Source organism: Balaenoptera borealis (genome assembly GCF_965194805.1).
Source record: "Balaenoptera borealis genome assembly, chromosome: 17".
In the NCBI taxonomy this organism is placed as follows: Eukaryota; Metazoa; Chordata; class Mammalia; order Artiodactyla; family Balaenopteridae; genus Balaenoptera; species Balaenoptera borealis.
In genome coordinates, this window is record NC_138876.1 from 36,838,003 (window position 1) to 36,859,506 (window position 21,504).

Consider the following 21,504-nt stretch of genomic DNA (forward strand, 5'->3'; position numbering starts at 1 on the left):
TAACCATCTGTAGATGATTTCCAAAATTATATTTCTTCCTTAAACTCCAGATATGAATATTCAGTCTAAGAGATACCTGGATATCTCACAGGCATTTCAAATACATGTGTAAATTCAAACTCCCAATTTGCTGCTAACCTTGAAAAGCTGCTTCTCCTATCATGTAATGGCATCACTATCTACCCAGATCAGAACCTGGAATGCCAATTAAGACTCCCTCCTTTCTCTTATTCTCCAAATCCATAAGTCACTAGGTTCTGGTGACTTTACCTTAAGTCTCTCAGGGTTTGCTGTCTAACTTTCCCTATCATCTAGCGTTTTGAAACCATTGTTTAATATACTTTATCCATTTTTGGTTGTTTCAGGCAGCAAGAGAAATCTGGTCCCTGTTACTTCATCCTGGGCAGAGGAGGCTGTTCGCCAGAATATCTTATGTTGCGGAATATTCATGTGTTTACTTATTGGCTTACAAATATCATAACAATCTCATATTGCTTGGAATCTTAAATTGGAAGATTTTCCTAGAGCCGTCAAATTATCAGGTAACCTAATACTAGCTTTCTTAGTCCCTGTTACAACGACTTCTCAAAACGATATCAAAAATGGGTAATTACACTAAATTAGTCCTTTTTTTTAATGGAATGGTTAAAGGGAATGAGGTTATTTTGGATACAATTACTTATATCATCATGAAATAATATTTAGAACCAAAGTAAACTTCAAACAGCTATATATTCTTTATAGCTATTATATTCTGGAGAATGCTATAAAGTCATCTAATTCTATAAATCAATAAATACTAATCTGAGAGAGTATCCAAATTCACCACGAACCTGGCAGAGCATGCCCTAGGTATCCTTTCAGTAAATGACATTTACCTTGACATCTCCATTTTTCTTTTTTGGATCATAAGAGTTTTCTAAGGGATCTAAGAGACACTCCCCACAAAATGCTTCATAGAATGGTTCTTTGCCTTTATACTGCTAGACCAACAGAACTGTTATATTTCTTTTGTCTCCTCAGCATCTAGCATGATCTATAGCAAATGTTAAGTGCTGAATGTGAGAATGAATGAAAGAAAAATGGAGGGAAAGAGCATTCTATAATGTATTACTAGGCAACTAGCTGTTTTAAAAAATAAACAAGTTTATACTAGGGTACTAAAAGGTTAACATGCTTATGATCGTTAAGTAAATACTTATATTCCAACAGAAATTTTTGGGAAATACAATGTTTAACAGAAAGGATATAAGAACTTCCATAAAGTGAAGTAGGACATATTAAAGAGCCATAGGGCCTTGGAGCCAATCCTCAAATTACATTCCACCTCTTCATCAACTCCAGAGCTACATTTCTGAGGAAAGTACAAGATAATTAATATTAAAAAGACACATAAAGTCCAAGAGATCTGTTACAGTCCCACTATAGTAGAACTTCTATTTCTATATATATATATTGCATATACATATTTCATACATATGAAATGAATACTATATAAGCTTATTTTGGTATCAAAGCACTTTCACTAGAATAGAGGAAGAAAACTGAGCAAAAAAAGAAAGGAGCTGTGTTGCCAGGAAAAGAAAGCTGTAGATGAGAGTCAAAAGAAAGCAAATTTTTGTAGTAGCATAGACATCAAAATTTAAGAGATATGTCCATGAAAATCTATTACACACTAAATAAGTCTCAGAAAAGACACAAAGAAAACATACCTTTCCTACCACAGTTTTTGGTCCCAGTTTAATGAAATCAAAATACAACTAACTTCTGAATACAACTGGCTTAAAGTACAGTGCTAACGAAAAAATGACATGTAAGGTAAAGTGCTAGAAAGAGATCTAATAATATTTGGATTATTCCTTTCTTCCATGAAATATTATTTGTGTCAAACTATAATTTAGAACCTCAGATTGAACTATAATCAGATGAGTTCACTGTTATTTATTTATATAATAATTATAGTAGAAATATGTGTTCAAAGTAGTTACTCGTCTTCTTAACTTACTAATCACTTTAGCATTTACATTTATTGACTACTAAATACACCATAGATTACTCTCTCTAGAAGATTACAAAATAATACATAACAAGAGGATGGGTATTACTCATCAGGGAAAAAACATTTATTTTATTGGTGATTTAAATAGTAGAAACAGAATGTGTTAAAACAGTGCAATTAGAGGACCACATAAAGGTCAGTAAGGCATTATGTAGAAACACAAGAAATAAGAAAGACTTCTTAAGTTTATTTTTTTATGACCACAGACTGGAGTAAGCTAAGAATGCAGATTGAGGTTGACCAAATTGAGAAAAAGAATAAAACTGAGATACAGTTGCCCATGTACCATCCTCATTCCCATCAGTAATATATGTCCCTTGAGATTAAAGATCTTATCATAAGAGAAGCTACATATAATTAAGTGAATAAATATAAATAGTTACCAGGAGCAAAACCACACATGGTCTAGTTAGCTCTATCATGTGGCATGGGTAAATGTTTATACAAGGACTTAGTGATATACAATGGAAGAGATCATAAGGAGATAGTCTTTATTATAGATTAAAGAAAGTAACATGAATATAAATGTTCAGCAATATCTTAAGAACACTGTCTGTTTTCTGCTTCTACAATCAATCTCAAACAATGTAAAGGCACTAAATGTTTCCTGCATTCATGTTGTCTCACCTTCCTATCTCACGCCACCAATGCATCAAAGGAACCTCTAGAGGAGGAACACAGGTAAGTCAACACGAGGAGTTATTAGGATAATATTAACAGCAAAGGCCTCATGCTGGCAGAGATTGGTAAGACATAGCTGATGTCTGTGAAAAAGTCAACAACAAAAGAATGACAAAAACACTTTCTCTCTCCCCCCTCTTCTCTTAATTTTATATAAGCAGCATGCTCAGAAAAGAGAGGCTGTAAAAGATTGTCAAAACCCAGGTTACTGGCTCTTGTATTAAATAGTATTTCAAATACAGATGACCCTTGAACAAAACAAGGATTAGGGTCACTGAACCCTCGCAGCAGAAAATCCAGATATAACTTTACAGTCCACCCTTTGTATTCACTGTTCTGAATCCACGGGTTCAACCAACCACGGACCAGGTAGTACTGAAGTATTGAAAAAAATCCACATATAAGTGGATCTGCACTGTTCAAACCCATGTTGTTCAAGGATCAACTGTAATCATATTTACATGATGATATTAGGGAACTGGAGATGTTTTTAGATATATTTCTAAAAAGTGATTTAATAAGGTTTTGTTATAGTAATCAGACTATATTATAGCTATGCATAGGTGTTTGTATCACTTTTCTATTCTGCATAACAAATTACCACAAATGTAGCAGCTAAAAACAGCACATATTTATTATCTTGCAGTTTAGGTGGGTGAAGCATCCTGGTTTAATTTTAGAGATCATCTACCTTGTTCTTTCTTGTTCATAAGGTGGGAGCAACATTCTTTTGCAATTTTCTACATCTTAAACAGAAATGAAAGGCCCCAGTACTTAGATATTACTGTCTGGTACACATAAAATTCTATAAAGATGCCTCTGTTATCAGTCTTTCATATCTCATTTCAAAGAGGAAAAAAATCTATACAAAAACTGAAAAACTGTTGAGTTACCCTTACCTAATTCCTACGAAATGAGATAAGCATTTAATTGTGTATTTTCATCAGTTAAAACATGATCTGGAAGAAGTGTAATTCAGTAAGATTAAATTATGTGTACTTAAAAGTGAAAATAAGTGAGAAGAAAATTTAATAACAATAAAATAGATAGTTACAATTATCATTTTCATATTTGGTTTGTAATTAGGTAGGAAAAATAATTAGATAACCCTTTCATTTTAATTCCAACTAAGTTTTTTATTTCAGTACTGAGATAAGAATGTTATTGGTATATTGACCATTTAAAATATTTCAAATAATGCTTAAAAGAAACAAAAAGTAAAATGAATTTTTTTTTAATTCAAATAACATTTCAAAATTTGTGTAATTTTATAACTTTATCAGGAAGAGCATGTGTTTCATATCATTTTATTAATAATATGCAAAGTGTACCAATAGTTTTCATTTAAATTATGAAAATGAGATGGTATACATGAGTGTCACCAGTGAGAAAATTTTTACCAATATTAAAGGTACTAAAAATTAAAAAGAATCATAAAAATTAAAACCATGATATTCTAACTTTCATTTTACCTGCAGTGTGAGACCCTTTACTGCATTCCATACTACTCCAATAAACTCTTTCATTCTTTCTTCAGGACTTCTACAGCCTTCAGCTATATTCAGCATGGCTTTCACAGGAACTGACAATGGTCTGGATTCTAAGAATAAGAATAGCTAGAGTTATTCAACATAAATGTACCTTATAGTTTCACATAAACATACAGAAAATACTTCCAATATTATTTCTTTCCTTGTTTAAAATTAAAACTTCTATATGAGATTATAAAATATCATATTAGATCATTTTATCTTAAAGAATTACTGATTTTTACAATTATTCAATACCAAGCAAACCTAATCTGTTAAAACTCAAGAGAGTGTTGATGACTCTTGTCAGGGATTGATAACTGGGAGGTAGGTTTGTGGAGCAATGGTAATGTTCTATTTTTTTAATACATGGATGTGTTTACATTGTGAAAATTTATTAAACTGTAACCTAACAATCTGTTCGTTTCTCAGCATGAAGTTAATACATCAATAAAAATCTTACTTGATGAAAAAGAAAATTCAACTACAAAGCACTTGCTTCATCCAAAATTGATACAAAATGTATCTTCCCGTATGTGAATTTTCCTGATAACAAAAGCTTACTCATAGTATCTCTCCATTTTTTTTCTTTTTTTCTTTTTTTTTGATGGTAACCAAAAGAAGCATTGATCACATAAAAGGCAGTTACATGTTATGAAAAATTTTGTTCATCTAAAATAAAGAACTTAGAGAACTTTGACAATTTTTATAATGTAAATTTCAGAAGTTAAATAATTATTTATAACAATATATTATATCTGGACAGATCCATATGTATTTATATATTTTAAGTTAATGCAAACATATAATTTATAGGTGCTATTTTAAATACCATAAAATAAATAAATCAGATCTTGCTTTTCAAGGCTTTTACTAAGTTAAGTTTGATGATCATAGGACGGTCTCCAAAGTAACTGCTACCATATCACGACTATGAGAATGACAATTGCTGTATCTAGGCATACTTTCCCCCCCTCTCAATTTGGGTCACATATTTGCAGATTTACAATATCTTAACAGCATGGAGCATAAACCTTTTATTCTCATAATCCCACAGTCTACCACATTATACATATTAGAAATTCAAAAAATGTTTGTTTAAAAGAAACAAAAACAGTTTGAGAGAGACCCATGGAGCTGGAAGTAGAGCATTCTAGGCAGATGGAACAACAATGTGAAGGCCCAGGATGGGAGTGTACTTAGGATTTTCAAGCAACAGTATAAAAGCAAGGATGGCTAGAACAGAGTAAGAGAGAAGTGGGAGACAAGGTCAGAGCTATCAACAGAGACCAAACCATACAGGGCTTACATAGGCCATGGTAAGGAGGCTGGGTTTAGTTCGAGGGAGCCAGAATATGAAGATGGATTCTAAATACATTCATGAAATTAATGGACATATTTTGAGAGAATTTCTCTAGCTACTGTGCAGAAAACTGTCTACATAGATCAAGTATTAAAACAGGAAGACAAGTTGTGAGAGATGGTAGTAGCAATGGAGGTAGGAAGAAACAGTGAATTCCTGTATCCATTTCCAAGATACAGCCAACACGATTTACTGATGGACTAGAAGTTCAGTAAGAGAGAAAAGCAAACCAAGGACGCCGCCAAGGCTGTACATCTGATCAAACGGAAGAATGGAGCTGCACGGGAGGAGAATCAAGAGGAAAAGAAATTTAGTTTTAGAACGGTCATGTTGAGGTTTTCATTACATGTTCAGATGAAGATATCCAAGTAGCATGTGGATAAACAACAACAAAAAATGGAAAAGAATATGAACAGATAATTCATAGAAAAATATAATTTAGCCAATAAACTTATTAAGAGAAGCTCAACTTTGCTAACAATGAAAAATTAAGGCAACAAACAGATATCCTTTTCAACTGTCATTTGGCAAACATTTTAAAGAGTTAGTTTGTATTTTTAAAAATCTGACATTATCTAAGCTCCTTGTTAGAATGTTTCGTATACAGGGAATATAAATAAGTATAGTCCACAGAGTGGAATTACAAGACAGGACATTTTGTATTTATCAAAATTTAAACATGCAAGTTTTTATAAAAAATAATCTCATTTCTAAGACCCTATGCTACAGAAATACTAAAACATATGAGACATGCATACCAACAATTTATAAAAATGTTTAGTATCAGCAGTATTATTTGAAACAGCGAAACAGAGGGAGGGAGGGAGGGGTAAGGGGAGAAAGAAAGTGCTAAGCAACTTATCTGTCCATCAAAAAGGAAATGGTTCAATTAACTTTGAAATACCTGTCATAAGGATGGTAATTCAATCATTTAAAAATGAGGAACAGTTAAACATATGACAGAAATCATATTTTTGATATCTTATGAAGTGAAAAAAAATATATATATATATGTGTGTAGTATAATCCAAATATGTTTTTAAAACAGTATGTGAGTTTGAGCATGTATTTGTCTATCTCATACATAGAAAGAGTTATAGAAGGGTAAAATACAAACCCTTGACAGAGGTTACCTCTGAGGACAGTATAAAATGGAATTGATGAGGGGTAAGGGGGAGGAGGTGTTTAACTTTTTACTGTATATTTCAGAATTAATGTTTTACAACAATGAATTACCTATTATAATTTTTAAAATAAAACACACTTTAATTTACTTTCCATTTACTTGGACTTCATTGTTATTCTTTTATATTTTAGCAGTTATGAGAAGAAAATGGCTACATAAACTTATTACAGAACTCTGCCAATTTAACTAATTTAAATGTAGATCAACCACATAAAAGCCTTCACACAGCTGTTTAGAGAAGCTTTATTCATAATCGCCAAAACTTGGAAGCAACCAAGATGTCCTTCAGTAGGTGAACTGCTAGAAAAAATATGGTACATCTAGAAAATGGAGTATTACACATCACTTAATAGAAATGAGCCATAAAAACACATGGAGGAAAGTTAAATGCATATTACTAAGTGAAAGAAGCCCATCTGAAAAGGCTGCATACTGTATGATTCCAAATATATGACATTCTGGAAAAGGCAAAACTATGGAGACAATAGTTAGGAAGGACAGAGGAGCAACAACAGGCAGAGCACAGAGAATTTTTAGGGCAGTGAAACTACTCTGTATGTCACTATGATGGAGGGTACATGTTATTATACATTTGTCCAAACTGAAGGAACGTATAACACCATGAGTGAACCCTAATGAAAACTATGGACTTTGGGTGATAATGATGGATCAATATAAATTCATCAATTATAACAATGTACCACCTTGGTGGGGGATTTTGATAATGAGGGTGACTATGCATGTGTAGGGGCAGGGAATATGTGAGAAATCTCTGAACCTTCCCCTCAATTTAAATGTGAGCCTAAAACTGCTCTAGAAAATAAATTCTATAAATATATATTTTTTAAATGCAGACAAATTTGTTTATTATTGGTTGCGTCGGGTCTTCATTGCAGCACGCGGGGTCTTCATTGCGGCATGAGGGCTTCTCTCTAGTTGTGGTATCAGGGTTTTCTCTCTCTAGTTGTGGCGCGTGGGGTCCAGAGAGTGTGGGCTCTGTAGTTTTCGGCACGTGGGATCTTCGCTGAGGCGCACGAGCTCAGTAGCTGCAGGATGCAGGCTTAGTTGCCCCGCGGCATGTGGGATCTTAGTTCTCTGACCAGGGATCGAACCCACATCCCCTACATTGGAAGGCGGATTCTTTACCACTGGACCACCAGGGGAGTCCCAAGACCAAATTTTAAAACTCTTTGAAACCATGGATACCAAAGGTTTCCACAAAAGTTGCTTATGGTCAAATTTTAAAATCTACTGATACAGAATATTAGTGTTGTATAAATAATGTTATCACAGTCTGAAAATAAGTCCATCTAATAAATGATAATATTATCAAGCAGATGGGGCACCATTACCTGATTGCTAAGTAATATTTCAAGTCACTATTAACCAAAAAAGCCACACGTTTATTGTAAATGCTGAATTTGCTGATAGAATGATTTAAGAAGTTAAAGGAGGTGCTGAAATCTATATGTGGCTTAAAAGTGCTTTCCAAAAAGCAATGAAAAACACAGTCAGTTTAAAATTCTCATTAAATAGCATGATCTGGCTATTAGAAGTGTAAAAGCACACTATTTTGGATATACTAATTTTCTTTTTTTTAAACATCTTTATTGGAGTATAATTGCTTTATAATGGTGTTTTAGTTTCTGCTTTATAACAAAGTGAATCAGTTATGCATATACATATATCCCCATATCTCCTCCCTCTTGCATCTCCCTCCTACCCTCCCTATCCCACCCCTCTAGGTGGTCACAAAGCACCAAGCTGATCTCCCTGTGCTATGCGGCTGCTTCCCACTAGCTCTCTATTTTACATTTGGTAGCGTATATATGTCCATGTCACTCTCTCACTTCGTCCCAACTTACCCTTCCCCCTCCCCGTGTCCTCAAGCCCATTCTCTGCGTCTGCATCTTTATTCCTGTCCTGCCCCTAGGTTCTTCAGAACCATTTTTTTTTCTTAGATTCCTGGATATACTAATTTTCAATCCATCATATTAACTAAAAGACAATAGGAAGACAAGTTTGTTTTTTAAAAAGAGAAAAATTTTTTTCTGTAATCATGTATATTTTACAGGTAGCACATGTATACTCCATAAAACTGCCAATCTTGAGCCATACTTTATTTAACCGAAACTTCTGTAACATCTACTACATGACAGGGACTGCTATAAGCGCTTTACAAATATTCACCAATTTAAACCTCATAACAACTCCATGAGGAAGACCCTATTATTTACTCTTATTATCACCATTTTCAGATAAGGAAACTGATCACAGAGAGGTTAAGTAACCTATCCTAAGTCACCCAGCTGATAAGCGGCAAAACAGTAATAAGAAACTAAGCAGTCTAACTCCAAAGCCCAGGCTTTTTAACTACTATGCTATGATACCTCTTCTGTTTTTTCATACCTTGTGCAATGGCTTCCATTTCTACCAAATACATAATAAATGTATATTTCTACTAAGGATCTTGGTACTGCAAATAGTTCAGAAAATATATTTGTTCATTCTCACTGGAGCTATATAAACCCTACATTTAAGATTGTACTCTGATATCCATTACACTTCTTGTTTTCAACAATAAATAAGGTAATTTTGAGACTCAGACTTTACTGGTTAAAATAATCACTTCTTAGGCATGTATCATCCAACTTGGTACAATATTATTCCTTCATTTCTATGCCATGCAAAAAGCACCACACTTAAAGTCAACTTATGGTTTCAGCTGTGCCAGTTGCCATATGGCTTTGGGAAAGCAATTTAATCTAAGTGTCAGAAGTTAATAATAATTATGTCCAATGCCAAGAATACTGTTCACGTTAAATGTTGTAATGTATATTAAAAAGTTCATTAAAGTACTTTAAATACAGAGAATAATGATGATTAAAAATTAATTGATTATAAGATATAGAAAAGAACTTGAAGGTTACCAGATCTGAAACAAAATGACTTCTTTTCTATCACAATCAACCTATTGTTTTAGTTCTACCTTAAATGCCATTTCCTGAGAAATGGTCACTGAATTCCCCAAATTAGATTTGGCACTTCCTCTATAATCTCATAATTTCCCGAAGTACTTAGCACAGAGCTAAGAACACTGAAAGAACTCAAAGTTATACTTACTGATTATCTGACTAAAGATAAAAATTTACCTCAATATCTCAGGTTGTACCTGGACTATTATCATAGTTAAATATTTTTAAATATACGTAAATTTCTGATGTAGCAGGAATATCCTGAAAGACTATGTGTACCAATCTGAAGTGTACCACAAGCTGCTACCTTCTCCCAAATATTCAATAAATATCCCTGGGAAATCTGGGAACAGATTTGAAAAGTTACAGGACGTCAATTTAAATCAATTAAAGGACAGAAGGTAAATAATGTTAAGGAATGTGATTATTAAGCCCCTAAATAAAAATAACAAAAGAAAAACAATTTATTCATTCATGCAACAATTATTTACTGTTTGCTCAATGCCAGAAAGAGCTGTTAGATTCTGGGAATACAAAAGTATATTAGTCAAATACAGCCCTTAACATACACTCTGGATGAAGAGACAGAAAAAAAAAGAAGGGAAAACTATGATAAACATTATGAGGACAGAAAAGAGGTGCTATGGTAGGGTATCTTTGAGGAGTGGCACAGACCTATTTTAGAAAGACTGAAAAGGAAAGCTTCCTTTACTGAGAGGATAACATTTAAATAAAAACTCAGAGTATGAAAAGTACATAGTTATGAAAAGAGCAATGGAAACAGAGACAGAATATGCAAAAGATCCCAAGCAAGAAAAAGCATGCAGTGTTTGAAGGAATGAAAGAGGATCAATGTAACAAAATATGACAAAAGATGGAATGGAAGAACCCAACAGAGACTAGGTCAGGTCAAACTATGTAAGCCTTGGTAAGGAGTTTGGATTTTATCTTAAGTGCAATAGGAAGTCACAAAAGCATTTCAAGTAGGGAATAAAATGATCCAATTTAGATTTTTAATAACATGACTCTTGCTGTCATCTAGACAATTGATGATGAGATGATCTGGAAACAACACCCGTGAGACTAATTAGGACACCACACTTTATTGTGTATAAATTATACAGTTCTGACTAGGGAAGCAACATACAAACAGATTGAAACAAAAAGACTCAAGATATAACTTGGAGGCAGAAGGGACAGGAGGAGGAGACACTAAGGATGAGTCCTGGGTTTCGGCCTTGAGCAACATGGTCAACAGTGGTAGGGGAAGTACACAGAGTTGTACAGATTTGATACATGTTAGGCTTTAGGGGCCTGTAAGATACACAGAGATGTCTAGGCAACTGAATGTGAGACACCATTAAAAAAAGAAGAAGAAAAGAAGAAAAAAAAAAATAAAAGACTGGTATAATAAAGCAAGCCAGTTAAAACAGATGTAAAATAGAAAGATCATCAGTGTGAAATACATGTTATTATGTAGGCATGAATGGAAATACTGGGTTTTAAGGCAGCTTTAGGATGATTAAGATCAAATAAAGAAAAGAAAAAATAAAATTACACTGCAGTGTCAAAAACTAATAAATAAAATAAGCTTCACCTTGCTTGAACCCTATAGCTTTCCTTTTAAAATGCAAACATAAAAAAATGTCATCTTTACTTTTTACCTGAATTGTATTTTACCACTTTATAGAACTTTCACATATCTTACTTTATTTAAATCTTATAACAAGACTTAAATCTGTGAGATGGTTGGGTATACTTATTACTATTTTATAAATGAATAAAAAATGTGGCTGTCTGAGGTTAGCTTGAAAAGGGAGAGGAACTGGGTCAAAAACTGGTTTTTTTGGTCACTAATCTACTGGTTTTTCTACTATACCTTCTTAATTCTCGATCTATATTTTACACTGATGATGATTTTTGGCAACTCTATTTGGCAATATAAAATTAAATAACGTGAAGAAAAAGTGACCTTTACATAGTAATTCTATTTTTAAATTTGTGGAGTTTGGATAATATATAAACCTTTAAGCAAATTGCCATAGAAACTGCAATAATGCCCCGATACTTTTCATCAAAATACAAACTACATTTGATACTATCACTCCTGAAAGCCCCTTGGGAAATAATGGCTTTTGGATTCTGCAAGTCAGCGTGACATGGCATGCAAAATTGCATCTCATGCCGAGCCAACCAGGAAAATATATGTCATCACTATGTGACATTCAGAATTTCATCTGGAAACTATAATCTTGTTCTGACTGCAAAAAGGGAGGCGGGGGGAGAAGACTGCATACAAAACAATTTGGTTGAACTTTTGCTGAATTCTTGCCAGTTTGTGTAAAAACTAGAATAACTTACTTATTTCCAAAGAAGAACTTTATATTTGAAAACCTTTCTATGCACTTATTAACATCACAATATGTTCTCAAAGAAAATTAAAATTAACTGACAGGTTTTAGATTGTGTTATGATAACTAATGATCTGTTAAAAAATTGTTTATAATGAAACAAAGTTGCAAAATTAATAAATTGTACAAAGCAGAACTGTATTTTCAAAACTGTATATAACAAAACACCTCCTAATTCCTTTTCCCCAATTGAATAAACTCTAGGTTGAGAAACAAAACAAATGAAAACCTGTCATAAAGTCTGCAATCTTACGCATTCCATGTCTTTCTAAATTCTTTTTCACCCTGCCCTCCATTCATGTGTGCAGTACCTTCATAATCCATTTACCTTATTCCTATCGAAACAGAAATCCGTGAAGGTGAGTTAGTCTAAGTGTTATATAATCAACATTTTGTGTTTTAAAGCTGCTGTGACTAACTATAAAATGAAAAATTAGTAGACATGAATTGGGATAGCTGACTGACTCTCAAAAATTATCCCCAGGAACCATGTTTCTGCTATCCCTACATATTCTGGTATCATATCTCATGCCCCTGAACACAGAGGTGGACACATGGCCCAACCTGGCTACCACTGGGCAAATCATAATGCCTAACCTCCTTGGCCACAGTGATTGTCCAAGATGTATGCACATGAGCCATGACAGGTCAAACAAAAACCACTTCGAGTATTTTTTCAACAAATACTGGACCAGATCACTATCTATCTGATCAGAGAGAGTTAATAAGTACATGAGTCCAGAGGTACCACAGCCATGTACACTGCTAGGTCAAAGAAAAAATATGTTCAGTAAGAGAAAGAGAAGCCAACATGAAAAGACAAGAGTTCTCATGGTGTGGAGTCTGATTCTAAGTCATTCCAAAGAAAAGATTTATACTGTATTTGCCTTTCTTACCATTTTGGTTATCAGAATCAATAAATATCCCCCCCCCTTTTTTTTTTACTTAAAATCATTTGAATACAGTTTTTGTCTCTTGCTATCACAGAGCCCTTTCTAATTTAGAAATGTGTCTTCTCTTGTAAAGGAATCACCTATTAGGAGAAAACCAGGCAATGTTAGTAGTTGCACCTGCCCAGCCCTTGTAGTATCATTACACAGCCTGCATAGGCTCCAAAGTGCCACAAAATGCTTTAAGAGTATCATGGGGCTTACTTCCTCAAGAACTATTCACCTTCATGCTCTGCCTAGCTCACCTGGTTCTCACTTCTTCCATTACCACATTTACTGGTCATTATCCCAGTGCCTTTCTGCCTAAGCCTGCATATTTGGAGATGCTAATGATGTTTTTACTCCTCTAATCTATTCTCCACCCCAGAAGATTTCCTGAACTACATTAGCCAATACTTTACACTAGCCAATACTTTTCTCAGTTCAACTTGGCTCCCTGGGACCCTCCCACCTGGGCCCCATATGACAGACTTTCTCTAGGTTTTGCTAAACTTCCAGATAATAGGATCCCAATATAGCAGTGTCCTCCAAAAATGTGGTGCACAAAACTATGAGACCATCCATTTCTGTAGGGGACAAATATGAGAATATTTATTCATATTTACTTTTATCTAAAAATGAGAAAGACATACAGTTAATATTTAGTAAAGTAGAATAACACTGAGGCTCTTCCCCATGTCAGAAGGAAACACATAATACTACATTAAATATACTGAAGGAAGAGTAGATGTTCAATAACAGGAAGGAACTGGCAGGGGCCCTTCTCTCTTTGTTTTCAGTTAACTGTGGCATATTACAATTTACATATATACAGTTAATCAAATTTATAAATTTTGTTATCTACATTTAACTAAATTATATTATGTACCTTTAACTAAATTAATCCTCATAATTTGGATATATACTTTTAAAAGATTCCTGTAAAACACACATGGCCAAACATACAAATTAAAGATACCACTAACCAAAAAATAATAATACATAAAGATGCCACTAACTTATTTAAAAGAAAAAGGCAACATCTTTCCATTAAAGATGGAAAGAATACCTTATTTATATAAGAAAGATGGAAACGCACTAGACAGTTTCCAAATGGATGAGAATGAAAAATAAGCGTCCTGAGTGCATCAATGATGCCATTTCCCCTCTCGGATCGATGAATCTCAGCGAGGTGGCTTTTCAGTTATGTCAGCCATTAAAATTAACTATTGAAATAAACTGAATTAAGAATTAAATCTTTAAGTTGTTATTATAACAGAGTATTAAACTAAATTAAAGTTTAATACTTTGTTATAATTAAAGTATTAAACTTTTTAGGGCTTCCCTGGTGGCGCAGTGGTTGAGAATCTGCCTGCCAATGCAGGGGACACGGGTTCGAGCCCTGGTCTGGGAAGATCCCACATGCCGCGGAGCAACTGGGCCCGTGAGCCACAATTACTGAGCCTGCGCGTCTGGAGCCTGTGCTCCGCAACAAGAGAGGCCTCGATAGTGAGAGGCCCGCACACCGTGATGAAGAGTGGCCCCCGCTCGCCACAACTAGAGAAAGCCCTTGCACAGAAGTGACGACCCAACACAGCCAAAAATAAATAAATAAATTTATATATTAAAAAAAAAAAGTATTAAACTTTTTAAATGAAGCACAATAATACTACTCTCACTACAATATTATTGATGTATTATTAAAATTCTATCAGAATAATAAGACTTAAACTTTAAAATTAAAATTTTCTTACATGCTCTATATTAATATAGTGATACACACATTTAGTGTATAAATCAATAAATGATATACTACGGATGCTTACTTGAAATTTTTTACCTATAGGAAAGTACTGAGAAAAAAAGTTTGAAGACTAATCCTCTAAAGATAAACTACTTTCAAATAGTCTGTGTTCTCTGTACTTGTTTTAATTCATTCTCTTACTATTGTAATGCTTTTAACAAAATGTGAGCCTGTCTCAGCTGTGTTCAAGGAAACCAAAAAGAGTAGTTTTGTTCGTTTTTTCTACTTTGTTTTGTTTTGATCCAGGCTTGGGCTAGGACATTTAAAAAGGAAAGAAGTAAGGCAGTGAGGACAGTAATCACAGTAAAATAACTCCAACATGATGTAGAATTTAAAAGTAACTTCTCAACATTAAAATAATTTACCTTCTAAAGCTAACTCCTCTGACAAAATTCAGTGGAGTCTATATTCTACTTTCAAAGTAACAATGAGAATAAAACTTGAACATATTAAAAGAAACCATACATAAATAAATCTCCTGTTTTACTGTCCTAGAGAAATAAAAAAGGAACCAAGGAGGTAAGGGAACAAGTATTTTTTTAAATTAAATATGAAATAATCACTGGTCTAATTCTCGACAATTGAGGTTTCAAGAAGATAAGACATTATGCGTATGCTATACAAACTGTAGTACATTTAAATATAAAAATTAATAAACCTAGTTTGCTTAACAAACTGAACACATTCTTGGAATACACCAGCAAACACTATAAGCATTCTGCTGCACACAGTAGGAGGCACATTAAAAAAAGTATAAGTTACATTTCTTTCTGAGCTGATGATTTACTCGAGGACTCATATGAACACTACCAATGCAACAAGTTCAGGTATGTAGTAGGGCCAAGTGAGTGGTGCAATTATCAGATATGTCCATAAAAGATGATCATCAAGTGATCAAGGGATGTTTCGTGAAACATCAAAAAATCAAGTGTTAAGAAATTCTAGTCTATGGTTACAACCAAAAATATCAAATGATCACCCAGCATCTATTGGAATCCTTTAGGAGAGTAAGCTTAGAAATCATATCAGATTATAAACTCTGTGTATACCCCAGAATAGCGCAGAAACAACTTACAAAATAATTTGAAAATTACATAGAATGTTAAAATCTGCAGACTGCTAAAACTTTTTCCCATAAATATTAGGTTTAGAAATAAAAATAAATTTTCTTACAAAGTAAAAAAGGGAAAATAGCAATTTAATAAACCTATATTTTCATTAAGTTCTCTGATTACTTTCTGAATAATATTTTTATTTATTTATTTATTTTTACATCTTTATTAGAGTATAATTGCTTTACAATGGCGTATTAGTTTCTGCTTTATAACAAAGTGAATCAGTTATACATATACATATATCCCCATATCTCCTCCTTCTTCGTCTCCCTCCCACCCTCCTTATCCCACCCCTCTAGGTGGTCACAAAGCACGGAGCTGATCTCCCTGTGCTATGCGGCTGCTTCCCACTAGCTCTCTATTTTACATTTGGTAGTGTTTATATGTCCATGCCACTCTCTCACTTCGTCCCAGCGTACCCTTCCCCCTCGCCGTGTCCTCAAGTCCATCCTCTGTGTCTCACCTTTATTCCTGTCCTGCCCCTAGGTTCTTCAGAACCATTTCGTTTTTTCTTTTTTAGATTCCATATATATGTGTTAGCACATGGTATTTGTTTTACTCTTTCTGAATTACTTCACTCTGTATGACAGACTCTAGGTCCATCCACCTCACTACAAATAACTCAATTTCGTTTCTTTTTATGGCTGAGTAATATTCCATTGTATATATGTGCCACGTCCTCTTTAACCATTCAACTGTCGATGGACACTTAGGTTGCTTCCACGTCCTAGCTATTGTAAATAGTGCTGCAATGAAACTGTGGTACATGACTCTTTCTGAATTATGGTTTTCTCAGGGTATATGCTCAGTACTGGGATTGCTGGGTCATATGGTAGTTCTACTTTTACTTTTTTAGTAACCTCCATACTGTTCTCCACTGTGGATGTTTCAATTTACATTCCCACCAACAGTGCAAGAGGGTTCCCTTTTCTCTACACCCTCTCCAGCATTTATTGTTTGTAGATTTTTTGATGATGGCCATGCTAACTGCTGTGAGGTGATACCTCATGGGAGTTTTGATTTGCATTTCTCTAATGATTAGTGATGTTGAGCATCCTTTCATGTGTTTGTTGGCAATCTGTATATCTTCTTTGGAGAAATGTCTATTTAGGTCGTCTGCCCATTTTCGGATTGGGTTGTTTGTTTTTTTGAAATTGAGCTGCATGAGCTGCTTGTAAATTTTGGAGATTAATTGTTTGTCAGTTGCTTCATTTGCAAATATTTTCACCCATTCTGAGGGCTGTCTTTTCGTCTTGTTTATGGCTTCCTTTGCTATGCAAAAGCTTTTAAGTTTCATTAGGTCCCATTTGTTTATTTTTATTGCCATTTCTCGAAGAGGTGGGTCAAAAAGGATCTTGCTGTGATTTATGTCATAGAGTGTTCTGTCTAAGTTTTCCTCTAAGAGTTTTACAGTGTCTGGCCTGATATTTAGGACTTTAATCCATTTTGAGTTTACTTTTTGTGTATGGTGTTAGGGAGTGCTGTAAGTTCATTGTTTTACATGTAGCTGTCCAGTTTTCCCAGCACCAATTAGTGAAGAGGCTGTCTTTTCTCCACCATATATTCTTGCCTCTTTTATCAAAGATAAGGTGACCATATGTACATGGGTTTATCTCTGGGGTTTCCATCCTGTTCCATTAATTTATATTTTGTTTTTGTGCCAGTACCATACTATCTTGATTACTGTAGCTTTGTAGTATAGTCTGAAGTCAGGAAGCCTGATTGCTCCAGCTCCATTTTTCTTTCTCAAGATTGCTTTGGCTATTCGGGGTCTTTTGTGTTTCCATACAAATTGTGAAATTTTTTGTTCTAGTTCTGTGAAAAATGCCATTGGTAGTTTGATAGGGATTGCACTGAATCTGTAGATTGCTTTGGGTAGTATAGTCATTTTCACAATGTTGATTCTTCCAATAGAAGAACATGGTATATCTCTCCACCTGTTTGTATCATCTTTAATTTCGTTCAGCAGTGTCTTACAAGTTTTCTGCATACAGGTCTTTTGTCTGCTTAAGTAGGTTTCATCCTAGGTACTTTATTCTTTATGTTGCAATGGTGAATGGGTGTGTTTCCTTAATTTCTCTTTCATATTTTTCATCATTAATGTATAGGAATGCAAGAGATTTCTGTGCATTAATTTTATATCCTGCTACTTTACCAAGTTCATTGATTAGCTCTAGTAGTTTTCTGGTAGCATCTTTAGGATTCCCTATGTATAGTATCATGTTACCTGCAAACAGTGACAGTTTTACCTCTTCTTTTCAGACTTGGATTCCTTTTATTTCTTTTTCTTCTCTGATCACTGTGGCTAAAACTTCCAAAACTATGTTGAATAATAGTGGTGAGAGTGGGCAACCTTGTCTTGTTCCTGATCTTAGTGGAAATGGTTTCAGTTTTTCACCATTGAGGACAATGTTGGCTGTGGGTTTGTCATATATGGCCTTTATTATGTTGAGGTAAGTTCCCTCTATGTCTACTTTCTGGAGGGTTTTTATCATGAATGGGTGTTGAATTTTGTCAAAAGCTTTTTCTGCATGTATTGAGATTATCATATGGCTTTTTTCCTTCAATCTGTTAATATGGTTTATCACATTGATTTGCATATAGTGAAGAATCCTTGCCTTCCTAGGATAAACCCCACTTGATCATGGTGTATGATCCTTTTAATGTGCTGTTGGATTCTGTTTGCTAGTATTTTGTTGTGGATTGTTGCATCTATGTTCATCAGTGATATTGGCCTGTAGTTTTCTTTCTTTGTGACATCTTTGTCTGGTCTTGGTATCAGGGTGATGGTGGCATCATAGAATGAGTTTGGGAGTGTTCCTCCCTCTGCTATATTTTGGAAGAGTTTGAAAAGGAAGGTGTTAGCTCTTATCTAAATGTTTGATAGAATTTGCCTGTGAAGCCATCTGGCCCTGGGCTTTTGTTTGTTGGAATATTTTTAATCACAGTCTGTATTCCAGTGCTTGTGTTTGGTCTGTTTATATTTTCTATTTCTTCCTGGTTCAGTCTACGAAGGTTGTGCTTTTCTAAGAATTTGTCCATTTCTTCCAACTTGTCCATTTTATTGGCATATAGCTGCTTGTACTAATCTCTCATGATCCTTTGTATTTCTGCAGTGTCAGTAATTATTTCTCCTTATTCTTTTCTAATTCTACTGATTTGAGTCTTCTCCCATTTTTTCTCGATGAGTCTGGCTAATGGTTTATTAATTTTGTTTATCTTCTCAAAGAACCAGCTTTTAGTTTTATTGATCTTTGCTATCGTTTCCTTCATTTCTTCTTCATTTATTTCTGATCTGATCTTTATGATTTCTTTCCTTTTGCTAACTTTGGGGATTTTTTGTTCTTCCTTCTCTGTTTCCTTCTCTGACTGCTTTTGTTCTTGCTTCTCTAACTGCTGCTTTCAGTGTAAGATAAGGCTGTTTATTAGAGATTTTTCTTGTTTCTTGAGGTAGGATTGTATTGCTATAAACTTCCCTCTTAGAACTGATTTTGCTGCATCCCATAGGTTTTGAGTCATTGTATTTTCATTTTCATTTGTTTCTAGGTATTTTTTGATTTCCTCTTGATTTCTTCAGTGATCTCTTGGTTATTTAGTAGTGTATTGTTTGGTCTTCATGTGTTTGTAATTTTATAGATTTTTTCCTATAATTGATATCTAGTCTCATAGTGTTGTGGTAGGAAAAGATACTTGATACGATTTCAATTTTCTTAATTTTACCAAGGCTTGATTTGTGACCCAAGATATGATATATCCTGGAGAATGTTCCATGAGCACTTGAGTATTCTGTTGTTTTTGGATGGAATGTCCTATAAATATCAATTAAGTCCAGCTTGTTTAATGTATCATTTAAAGCTTGTGTTTCATTATTTATTTTCAATTTGGATGATCTTTCCATTGGTGAAAATGGGGTGTTAAAGTCCCCTACTATTATTCTGTTACTGCCAATTTCCCCTTTTAAGGCTGTTAGCATTTGCCTTATGTATTGACGTCATGCTCCTATGTTGGGTGCATAAATATTTACAATTGTTATATCTTCTTCTTGGATTCATCTGTTGATCATTATGTAGTGTCCTTCTTTGTCTCTTGTAATAGTCTTTGTTTTAAAGTCGATTTTGTCTGATATGAGAATTGCTACTCCAGCTTTCTTTTGATTTCCATTTGCATGGAATATCTTTTTCCATCCCCTCACTTTCAGTCTGTATGTGTCCCTAGGCATGAAGTGGGTCTCTTGTAGACAGCATATATCCAGGTCTTGTTTTTGTATCCATTCAGCCAGTCTATGTCTTTTGGTTGGAGCATTTAATCCATTTACATTTAAGGTAATTATCGATATATATGTTCCTATTACCATTTTCTTAATTGTTTTGGGTTTGTTATTGTAGGTCTCTTCCTTCTCTTGTGTTTCCTACCTAGAGAAATTCCTTTAGCATTTTTTATAAAGCTTATTTGGTGGTGCTGAATTCTCTTAGATTTGCTTGTCTGTAAAGGTTTTAATTTCTCCATCAAATCTGAATGAGATCCTTGCTGGATAGTGTAATCTTGGCTGTAGGTTTTTCCCTTTCATCACTTTAAATATGTCCTGCCACTCCCTTCTGGCTTGAAGAGTTTCTGCTGAAAGATCAGCTGTTAACTTTATGGGGATTCCCTTGTATGTTATTTGTTGCTTTTCCCTTGCTGCTTTTAATATTTTTTCTTTGTATTTAATTTTTGATAGTTTGATTAATATGTGTCTTGGCATGTTTCTCCTAGGATTTATCCTGTATGGGACTCTGTGCACTTCCTGGACTTGATTGACTATTTCCTTTCCCATATTAGGGAAGTTGTCAACTATAATCTCTTCAAATATTTTCTCAGTCCCTTTCTTTTTCTCTTCTTCTTCTGGGACCCCTATAATTCGATGTTGGTGCATTTAATGTTGTCCCAGAGGTCTCTGAGACGGTCCTGTATTGTTTTCATTCTTTTTTCTTTATTCTGCTCTGCAGTACTTATTTCCACTATTTTATCTTCCAGGTCACTTATCTGTTCTTCTGCCTCAGTTATTCTGCTATTGATTCCTTCCAGAGAATTCTTAATTTCATTTCTTGTATTGTTCATCATTGTTTGTTTGCTCTTTAGTTCTTCTAGGTCCTTGTTAAACGTTTCTTGTATTTTCTCCATTCTATTTCCAAGAGTTTGGATCATCTTTACTATCATTACTCTGAATTCTTTTTCAGGTGGACTGCCTATTTCCTCTTCATTTGTTTGATCTGGTGGGTTTTTTACCTTGCTCCTTCATCTGCTGTGTGTTTCTGCGTGTTGTCATTTTGCTTAAGTTACTGTGTTTGGGGTCTCCTTTTCGCAGGCTGCAGGTTCGTAGTTCCTGCTGTTTTTGGTGTCCGCCCCCAGTGGGTAAGGTTGGTTCAGTGGGTTGTGTGGGCTTCCTGGTGGAGGGGACTGGTACCTGTGTTCT

At 34.3% G+C, this 21,504-nt stretch overlaps 1 protein-coding gene across 15 annotated transcripts in view; it reads right to left on the minus strand.

The window, feature by feature from the left end:
• VPS13B (vacuolar protein sorting 13 homolog B) overlaps positions 1-21,504 on the minus strand; it is a 765,850-nt gene that overhangs the window by 415,490 nt on the left and 328,856 nt on the right. For all 15 annotated transcript variants that reach the window (XR_014236520.1, XM_082364176.1, XM_082364168.1 and 12 more), the window contains one exon: positions 4,213-4,340. Coding sequence is in view for 14 of the 15 variants with exons in the window: in XM_082364176.1 (XP_082220302.1) it covers positions 4,213-4,340 (128 nt within the window). In the remaining variant the exon portion in view is untranslated. The remainder of the gene's footprint in view (positions 1-4,212; positions 4,341-21,504) is intronic.